The following is a 10,409-nucleotide window of genomic DNA, read 5'->3' on the forward strand; positions in this document are numbered from 1 at the left end:
GTTGTTAATGTGACGACTGTGCATCATTCACTCATTTATCATCATAAATGAAAATATATACGTAAATCAAACTGAATACAAGGTGAATGGTGAGTGTGCAGACATTTCTATTGGCTGTCTGTTCAATGTTAACGTGGAGACTCTGAGCACTTTGTTGTTAAAGATAATATAAAATACAACTTCATTAATACCGAAGATTAATAAAGTGCCAGTTTGATCTAAGATTACAACAGAAGAGTAATAGAAAAGCAACAGAGTACAAATATAAATGTATATAAACAATAGAGGGATTAATATTACATGTATAAAATCAGTAAACTGACATCATTTTAGCATTAAGATCCTATCTGCTGTTTAAACTGTGACCTTTGTTCTCTGCGTGAACGTTCACCTGATTTCATGCTCATGTAAGCTTGTGTTGCATTAGGCGCTCCCTGTGGACAGACGTGGTAGTGTTTCTGAGTGCCAGACTCTTTAGAAAACCTCATTTTACTGCAGCAGGGTCTGACAGTCTGACCCTCTCAGTCCTGGTTCTGGTTCTCCCGTTTTCTCCCTTCCCTACAGCGGGTCCAGCAATACGTCCTGGTCTCCAGCAGCGTGGTGTCGTGCCGGCTCCCTGACGACGTCCGACTGCAGGTCCAAGGCTGCTGGAGGGTCTGGGTCTGTCCACGGTGGACCGGTCTCTGCTGGAGGATCTGGGTCTGTCCACGGTGGACTGGTCTCTGCTGGAGTCTGAGCTGAAGTGGTTTCTGGTGAACCTGCATGGTTTCATCTGATTTCACCGGAATCTGGCCCGATGACAAGTATTTATAATAACTATATAGAAATAACCAATCTCCTCTTTGATGGTCTTGTTTACTGATGTCGGTCATAAAGAAACATTGATATTAAATTGAGTTTCTTAACCAGTGAAAAGTTCCTCACAGTAACTTTATTACTGATGTGACTCCTCACACTCATTAGAGCTAAGTAGAGCGACAAAATCTAATTTTTAAAACATGATTGACGACCGAACCGCGCCTGAAGACTTTGAGGAAATCTGTGTCCTTATTTCTCAAAGTGTCACAATTCTAAAGAACAGGTTATTTTTTTCGTCCGTCTGTTAAATATAAAAATAGCCAGATTAAACCTTTACACACTGTTATCTTTGGTATGAAGAGACATTGATGAGACATTTGCTTAAAAATATTTTTATTAAATGTGGAATGGCTTAATGGAACATTTCAGAGTGTAATCCGTCCATTCAGAGTACAGAGGCTGCTATAAAGGCCAATAACTGATATTCATTTGTGCTAATGAGTCGTCATTACATTTGACAACATCAGAGATTACTACAAACATATTTCATGCTTTAAAGACAACACGCTTTCTGGCTTTTCAAAATAAGGCAAAGGAAACCAATAAGCGATCATCAGTTAGACCTCGATCAACAGTGAGTTGATGTGAGTTCAGCAACAGATCTTACCGAAGGTTGCCACCTTCGGTTCTGTAGAGTGAAGCCGATGCTGAAGAGTCTTAAACCTGCATTCTCTCTAATGGCCATCAGGGGGCGACTCCTCTGGTCGTATAGAAGGGCTCACTGTGATTGACAGGTTACCATAGACTGTATATAAGAAGTGGACGTAGTCATCATGACGGCGCCCATTGGTCTGTGAACTGCCGTCTTGAAGCCTTAAATTCCGCGTTTTGGTCGTCGCCATCTTGGCTTTTTGCAACCAATATAATATAACTTACATTAACCGGAAGTTACCTTTTTTAGAATGCGGAGCAGTGACGTAGAGACGGCGTATACGTCTCTGGTAGCAGCAGCGACCTGTCAATCACCGTGTAGCCCCGCCCTAAAGCATCCCCTGCTTTATGGTCTGTGTGACTCTAAATGGACCATAATGTACTAAATGAACATCATGCTGTATTGAAGAAGACTTGAAACTAGAGATTGAGACCATAAACTCATGTTTACAATGTTTACTGAGGGAATAAATCAAGAGAGAAGTAGAGTCATTTTCTCATAGACTTCTATACAACCAGAGGAGTCGCCCCCTGGTGGTCATTAGAGAGAATGCAGCTTTAACACATGAAGCATCTGCTTCACTCTGCAGAAAGTAGGTAATAGAGCAAGGGCCTTTATATGGAAGCTAATCTATTTCCTATTCTATTCCATTCTATTAGGGAATGTGTTCTTTTGTGAATACTCATTGTTCAGAAGGTCCATATGGTGGTAACCAATGAATGTCCATGTTCTCTAGAAAGCTTTGAATGTTGTGAATTAGCTTTATAATTATTTTTGCGCTTTCGTTGGCAGTAAAATGTAAAAAAAATGAAGAAAATGTGTAGCGCGCGCGGTGCCCCCGCACGCTTTCTTAATTTAAATTTTTACTCAATAAAAAAAATTATTTTTATATATTTTTTTTTATTAAAAATTATTTTTTATCAAAATGTTTTAATTTATCAAGAAACAAAAAGTAATAAATAAATAAGAGGCCTTTTGTTTGAAACGAACAAAAGTGGAACAAGGGGCTCTCAGCTGTGGATGCGCAAACTGAGAGGACCCTTGCCGGCAACGGACAGCCCCGAGCTGCCCTCGGAGTGACCACGGATCCACGGCACTTGTGCCCCGCTGTCCGGTCACTCCCTGTGAGCGCCCCTGATTGCAACGAGAGGCTGCGAGAAGGGGGAGAAAGGCGGAGTTCAGTCCTCTCTCGATGTGAGTCGCTCACCCGGCCTCATGGGAGAGCGTGGCCGACAGCTCACCCCTCCCTGATTTGCCTCAATGCCTCGGCTTAAGAGAACCTCGGACCGGTAGCTGATTTGCCCTAAATGGTAATAAATCGCCAACACGAGCCCAGTATCGATAGCTCGTTTGCTTTCTTTTCCGAATCGCCAAAACAGTGATATACTAAACAGTATAACCGGTCGCTCGAATAGCCGTCGGTCTTATAAAGTCTTTTATTGAATTTATTTATTTTATATTAAATTTAAATGTATCCGTCCCTGCTCAGAGCTCAACAGATATAGAGCTCTTTCAAAAATCAAGCGGGACTTCTCCGGGTCTCTCTTCACTATAGAAAGCTGGTGTTGGTATCTGTAGGTGTGTGTGTGCGCATAAAGTATGCAATCAGTTGTGTGCCGTGCTGAGATCGCTGCAGACTTACCACAGGGGCTGAGTGGTCCCCTAATCGGAGGAGACCTCTCCTCTGCAGGTTTTCCAAAACAGATGAAGCAAAAGAGTCGGTCGGAAAAAGCTAAATCGTTACTTATTTATTTTTGTCCAATTCAAAGTATATTCTCTTGGTTCAAATACAGAGAAAAAGTGATTAACAGGAAAATATAAAAATCAACAAAGTATTTTAAAACCCTCTTGTGCCCTCAGCTGAGCAGGCTGTGTTCAATTGTCCGGAGAAAAAGTTTGAAAGATTAACCCAGCGCAGGTCCTAACCTGGTGGGCTTCTCCCCCGACTCAACCGTTTTCCTTGAAGACCGAGAATACTTATACTCTTTAACAATACCTGGGGCTCGGTGCCTCCGTGGGTTAGGACAGTATCAGGGTAACACCCCTTCAATTTTGTTATACCTGGATGATCGTGCTGTTTATCCAAGTCAGCAGTATATGCCAACACAATTATATCTGCTGGTACTCAGGACACATGACAGACCCCGCTCACTGGTTGATGCCTTCAGGACACATGACAGACCCCGCTCACTGGTTGATGCCTTCAGGACACATGACAGACCCCGCTCACTGGTTGATGCCTTCAGGACACAGAGATACATGACACTCCAAACAATACATGATTATAAAACATAAAACACCTTTTTCCCCAGCGTGAGATTAATACCAGGGTATTCTTATTTATATGTGCTCATTTGCGTAAGTGGCGTCTAAATGCAGGAATGCAGACGCGGTCCCATGACCCTAACTGAAGTTTCAATTAGCCCTAAAGGGATAATAAGTAACTACCGTAAATGCAGAGACGTGATCAAGTGCCGGTGCTTAAGGCAACCGGGAAAGACCATAAGTAATAAATCTTGAGTGCAGAGACTGGATGGTGCGGGGCCTCGGTATCTCCAGAACGCCAATATCGTGCGTGCAGCTGTGCAAACATCACATCTCCACCTGTCCCCTGTAGGGGGTTCAGATTAATACCACGGTATTCTCATATATGTGTTTGACCAGCTAAAGGGTTAATGCAGAATACAAACCTCAGCAGGTGCTTTCTGTGTGAACCTATGTGCAATGGTGGGGAAAGTCCCCCCAAGCCCTGCTACCAAGTGTGTGTGTGTGTGTGTGTGTGTGTGTGTGTACGCTCCCCTCCCCCGTACATCCGTACGCAGAGGGTGTGTGACAACAGAATCCTGGCTGTTTACCAGGTACAGTCTTACGAGAAACACAGCTTCCCATGTCTCTCTCTATTTTATTTTTGTTTTTCTACATTTTTATTTGCTGTTTTTTAAGGTGTTTGTTAACACTGAATAACCCTGGTCTTCCGTCTAGCAGCACCACAAGTTCGCAAAACACTCCACCATGTCTCACAATGTCAACATTTATACGAAAATGAATCTGTGATATGTTTTCTTCACCTCCCGTATTTTAATAACAGTTTATGGGAATTCAAAAACGAAAGAAAAGCAGACTAATCACTAATGTGTTCTATCGCTCGTCATTAATCAGGTGCACTCGGGGCCGACAGTCTCACGAGGTCACATTAAGTTTTTTTCCGACCACGTGCATATTTTATGTATCTCAGTTAGGGTGGGAATCGACCGCATGTTTTCACATCAATGTGCTTCTTATCACTGAGTAAAGCTGTTTGTTTTCTCAGCTGGTATAGATACAGATATATATATATATATATATATATACACCATATATAAGCAGAGGCTGCAGCAGGACCCAGGTTTTAACACTGTCCACCTGCAGGCTGATAACATGGCTTTCTTCAAGTGCACCCTCGGCCTCCTCGCCCTCCTCGTGCTCTCTGACTGCTCCTGGGCTGAAGACAAGGTAAGGATATTTTCAACATCTGTCTGCAAAGATTTGTATAGAGACGAAATGGGGATTAAATGTGTTATTTGTAGGTGAAGCATCTCGTTTCGTCTCTGGACTTCTCTCTGTTCCTGCTTTGTTTAATGTCTCCTTTCATTTAAAATCCTCATTCAGATCCCAACGACACCCAACTAGAAGGGGAGGTGTATACAATGACATTTAAGGAAGAATTAAGAGAAGAAAACAAAGTGTGTGTTCATTACAATATTCCAAGAAAACATCTTAATGAACTGCTCACACACACACACATGCACACAAATATATATATATATATACATAATAAATGGAATCCGCTGCTATATTGATGTTTTTCTTCTTTACTAACAGATTAACAGATTAAAAAACAGTATAATTCAGACACCAAATGTTTTATTTACATGTGAAATAGTTTTGGCCCCAAAAAGAAGAGTGAAATGATGCAAACTTTGATTTCGTCGATGTCTCCACAGTGTTACCGTTGAGCCTCGATCATGATTGAACTCTAATATTGAGTTAGTGTCTGATTGAAGAGGTTTAGACTGAGATTAGTTGAGCTGATAGTCCAGTAGAGATAACTCTAGACTAACCTTCTGCTTCTATGCTGAAGCTTGAAGAAGAGCTTTGATGAAGCAACACGTTGTCTGTTTATTCCAGCTTGTTCCAGGCTGCTTCTATTGTTAAACACACCGAAACAAAAAGCTGTTTGTGGTAAAGTCTTTGATTCTGAGCTTTTTGTTTCTGGATGACTGGTGTTTACTTCTCTTCTTATTCAACGGTTCCTCAGAGGGAACTTTCTCTTTCGGTGGTTAGTTGACTAAACCTTTGTACAGCGCTCTGTTCTCCATCAACTCAACTAAATAACATCTAACTTTCAAACTCATGAAGTTTCTGTGGCAGCAGATATGAACCGTGTTGCATGTAAACAATTAACGTTTCATTTGAGTCCTTATTAATGAGCGACGTCTTGTCCCTGATCCAGGATCTGTCTGTCTCTGAGCTCCTGTGGAGGGCCAACAAGGATGTTGGTAAGACAACATGCACATTTATTTATTGTTTTCTTTCTTGAGTCTTCAGTAAAAGTTGCTGGGAGGTTGATAAGCAATATGTTCCCAGAATGCAAAGTCTTCAATAACGTTTGCTGTGGATATTCAGGCTCCAGGAAAAAGAGTCTGAAGTCGCTCCTCTATGGACGCTCCATGCTCTTCCCTCTAGCACCACCTTCAGGACAAAATGTCAACTCCACACACAATAAGTGTCATCATTAAATAGGTAGATTTAAAAGAAACTTGAGGAGTTCATTCACACTCACAGGTGGATTCATTCTACAGCACCACCTTCAAAACAATAGGGTGTGTATCTCTGCTAAGAGTCCGACTGTAAAGAGACTGAGATCAGCAATTAAGTCACAATTATGTTTAATGAACATAGAGATCACTTTGAAACCTGTGTTAAACATTGCTGCTGTCTGCCTGTGTTTTTAATTTATGATCCGATGAGTAACACATTTAATGCTAAATCTTTGTTGAACTTTCCAATGATATATTTATATACTTTTAAGGGTAAAATTAAACAAATTAATGTTCCAATTCAGTGGTGGAATGTGAGTACATTAACTCAACTACTGCAGTAAGTACACATTCGAGGTACTTGCACTTAAGAATCTCCAAATGCAATTTTTTCTTACTCCTCCACTACATATCAGAGGTACATGTTGTACTTCAGACAGGCAACATTTTTATCCACAATTAGTACTTTTACTTTAAGTACATTTTTCTAGTAATATCGAGCTAAACACTAACTCCACCAGCGGTCAGACCACTGATGGATCCTTTGATGTCCTCCTCCTACAGTGCACACAGAGGAGGAGCCCTTCGTCATGGATGACATTGCGTATGACAGTGAAAGTGAGAGAAACGCTGATCCCTGCACCTCCAGCGGCTGCATGTGGGGAAAGTCCGGCGATGGAAAAGTGTACGTGCCTTATGTCATCGCCACACATTACTGTAAGTACCTGAATCAGTAGTTCCTTAACAACACTCTTAAAACAGGTGACCATGTGGTGTGCTGCACCATAGAGCCATAAAGTGGGGTGTAATGTCTTTACATTTTTAAATACAATGAACTAAATTTGACTTTTATTATGATATTCACTATTCTAAAAAACTTGACATCTGATTAATTAAAATCTGTTATAATTTAAATTGTTGGATCTCAGGTTCTTTCTCTACAAAACAATTACAATTTACAAGAAGTGATCAATCTTTCTAATTTCTTTATTAAATTGGTTGAAGAAAATGCGTTAACACGGACGCGTCGAGCTTTGCAAGATCAATTTTAAGCATTGTTGCGATCTGGAGTGTGTAACCTGAAACATCTCGGGGCGAGCTGCAGTCTGAGCGTTGCAGGTAGGGGGCGCTACAGCATGAAACAACCAGGCGGCAACCTCCGGTTCTGATGAGTGCAGCCAATGCGGAGGTGCCTTAAACTTAACCTGCATTCTCTCTAATGACCACCAGGGGGCGACTCCTCTGGTTGTATAGAAGTCTATGAGAAAATGACTCTACTTCTCTCTTGATTTATTACCTCAGTAAACATTGTAAACATGAGTTTATGGTCTCAATCTCTAGTTTCAAGTCTTCTTCAATACAGCATGATGTTCATTTAGTACATTATGGTCCATTTAGAGTCAAACAGACCATAAAGCAGGGGATGCTTTAGGGCGGGGCTACACGGTGAGTGACAGGTCGCTGCTGCTACCAGAGATTTATTTTTTAAAAGTGAGGCGGTTTCAGAATTACCAGATGAACAATCTTCTGTGTGTCGTTCTTGAGGACATGAACAAACAACTTATTAAATCATTTAATCTTGAATCTGGCTTGTTTAGGACAGATATGTGTGAGTATGTGTGAGTATGTGTGAGTATGTGTGAGTGTATGAAACTCTCTTCTCGTGTCTTGTCAGCTTCTCGTGAGCGCTCCCTCATCGAGCGTGGGCTGCTGTCCTTCCTCGACGTCTCCTGCGTTCGCTTCGTCCAGCGCACCAACCAGAGGGACTACCTGAGCATCCAGTCCAGCAACGGGTAACAAACTGTGTCTGTGTGTAAACCGCATGCATATGCAGGTATATGCATCATTTAATGCAAAGTGATGGATGTCAAATAACATCAGATATCACCGATAAAATCTTCAGAAGAGTAACACAAATCTTACTTCAATTATTACCAATGCACGACAATATCAGTGAAGAATTTTGTTACATTGAGATGAATAAAGTCCAAAAATTAAGCCAAGAAGGAAACCAAAAAGTTGCCAAAAGAATCACCCTTACGGCCCTTTAAATCTTATAACTGAGCCATGCTGCTTCACTTTGTATCTGTTTGTTTGCGTGCAGCTGTTACTCCTACGTCGGCCGCCGTGGTTATTCCCAGACGGTGTCTCTGGACCGTCAGGGCTGCCTCTACCACAGCACCGTCCAGCACGAGCTGCTCCACGCCCTCGGCTTCAACCACGAACAATGCCGCTCCGACAGGGACCAGCACATCCGCATCCTGTGGGAGAACATCCAGTCCGGTCTGTAACATTAAGTTGACCATTATGTTGCAGTAATACTCCATTTTCTTTGTAGGTATACTGCTAATTTAAACAGATATTATTTGATCTCAAATATGAGAAAGCATTAAATCTTGACACCAGAGAGTCTGAAAGCAACACGTTGAGCAACTGATTAATCACAACTATTCTCTGCAGCATCACAAACATAATCTCATAATTAATAAAGAAACTAACAAGGGTCAGGAAAGAAGAAGAAGAAGAAGAAGAAGAAGAAGAAGAAGAAGAAGAAGAAGAAAACATTTAGATGTTTGAACTTTTGATCTGTGAACCACGTCTCTGTTAGGGAGGAGGTTAAATAAAACCGGATGCTGACACAGAGCTCCTCCGTTATCCGTCCGCTCAAAGGTCATCACCATCGAGCCGGCTTGCTATTGGTCAACGCCGAGAATTAGAAACCATGCGAATCCACTAATCGCAACAATTCCATGACAACGAATTGGAATCGCACCAAATTATTGCCGTTTCAAATCAGCCATTTGATCTTTTACCCAAATATTAACGCAAAACTAGCATCTGAAGGTTTTCTGTCTTTTCTCTCCCTTGTTCTGTTTTTTGTCGCTCAGGTTGGGAGTACGCCTTCGACAAGATCAGCACGCTGAACCTGAACACCCCCTACGACTACAACTCTGTCATGCAGTACCACAGGTTGTTATCCATGTAACATCCGTTCATTGAAAATAATAAATTAATAAATAATTTTTTTAATACCCTTTACGAAGGGACTGTTCATAAAACATTGACTTAGAGAGGGAATCTTATTTTTTATTTTATTTAAAAAATACGAGATATTTTTATGGAAACATAACAAAATTGTAAATAATCCTCCACTTTTTTTTGCTGCAAAATAAGCAATATATAAACAGGCATCAGCTCTGTGGCTGCTGATGGATTTGAGCACCACAAAATCTAATTAATAAAGATATATTGGAAAAGTAAATATAACAAAAGAAACAAATATATAACTCTCGTCCAACAACACTGATGCAGTCAAACCATCCACACATAAAAAATGAGATGTAGCTGATTTATTTAATATTTGTAATCTGAGGTCCTTTAAACAATATTTAAACAGAAATAATTTCTCCTTTTTTTTTGTATACAAACCAAACATAATTCAACTCTTAATAACTGCAGGTATGCCTTCTCCGGGAACAATAAGCCCACTATGGTTCCCATCCCCAACGCCAACGTGGAATTCGGCACGGCCAACCAGATGAGCAAGAACGACATCAGCAGACTGAACAAGCTGTACAAATGTTAAACAGTAAGAAACCACACGCTGAGTTTGTACGAACTACTGCTGCCGTAAGAGTTTAACCTGCTTCTTTTCTTACCAACAGGTGATGAGAGCAACCCTGACAACGTGGTGCCCATTCAGAGCTCAAACAGCAGACTCTAACACGATCAAAGACGCTGTGTCGACAATAAACCTTCAAACACTGAAGCCTTGTTTGTAGTTTGTGCACTTTTGTACTTTGCCAAATGTTCTGAAGTTTGTGTGACGAAAAGAGCTGCAGAATTTATATTTATTAACAGAAATCAATAGTAGTGACTCCTTAAAGTGGTGGAAGAAGTAGATATTTTACCAAAGTAAGAGTAGTACTTTAGTAGAAATACTAGAAAGTAAAAGTCCTGCATTCAAAGAATCACTTAATTAAGTAAAAAAGGTTTAGCTTTAAAACAGAACAGACTTAAAGTAACAACAGAAAAAGTTCTCATTATGCAAAGTGGCTCATCTTACATTATATCACTGAATAATAATCATTGATACATTA

The 10,409-nt window shown here is 40.8% G+C and overlaps 1 protein-coding gene across 1 annotated transcript; it reads left to right on the forward strand.

The window, feature by feature from the left end:
- Positions 1-4,884: 4,884 nt before the first annotated feature.
- LOC116395941 (high choriolytic enzyme 1-like) lies at positions 4,885-10,078 on the forward strand. The gene is made up of 8 exons (XM_031870201.1): positions 4,885-5,002; positions 6,003-6,048; positions 6,874-7,026; positions 7,985-8,102; positions 8,414-8,592; positions 9,198-9,279; positions 9,769-9,898; positions 9,975-10,078. Exons 1-7 carry the CDS (start codon positions 4,928-4,930, stop codon positions 9,893-9,895), a joined length of 780 nt encoding a protein of 259 aa, XP_031726061.1. The 5' UTR covers positions 4,885-4,927; the 3' UTR covers positions 9,896-9,898; positions 9,975-10,078.
- The last annotated feature ends 331 nt before the right edge of the window (positions 10,079-10,409 follow it).

This window comes from Anarrhichthys ocellatus, unplaced genomic scaffold, assembly GCF_004355925.1.
Source record: "Anarrhichthys ocellatus isolate YVR2014 unplaced genomic scaffold, GSC_Weel_1.0 scaffold2, whole genome shotgun sequence".
Lineage (NCBI taxonomy): Eukaryota > Metazoa > Chordata > Actinopteri > Perciformes > Anarhichadidae > Anarrhichthys > Anarrhichthys ocellatus.

Coding starts and splice junctions, on each gene's coding strand:
- LOC116395941 (XM_031870201.1), top strand. CDS start 4,928: ATGGCTTTCTTCAAGTGCACCCTCGGCCTCCTCGCCCTCCTCGTGCTC. Junction 5,003..6,002: donor GCTCCTGGGCTGAAGACAAG/GTAAGGATATTT, acceptor TCCCTGATCCAG/GATCTGTCTGTCTCTGAGCT. Junction 9,280..9,768: donor TCTGTCATGCAGTACCACAG/GTTGTTATCCAT, acceptor TAATAACTGCAG/GTATGCCTTCTCCGGGAACA.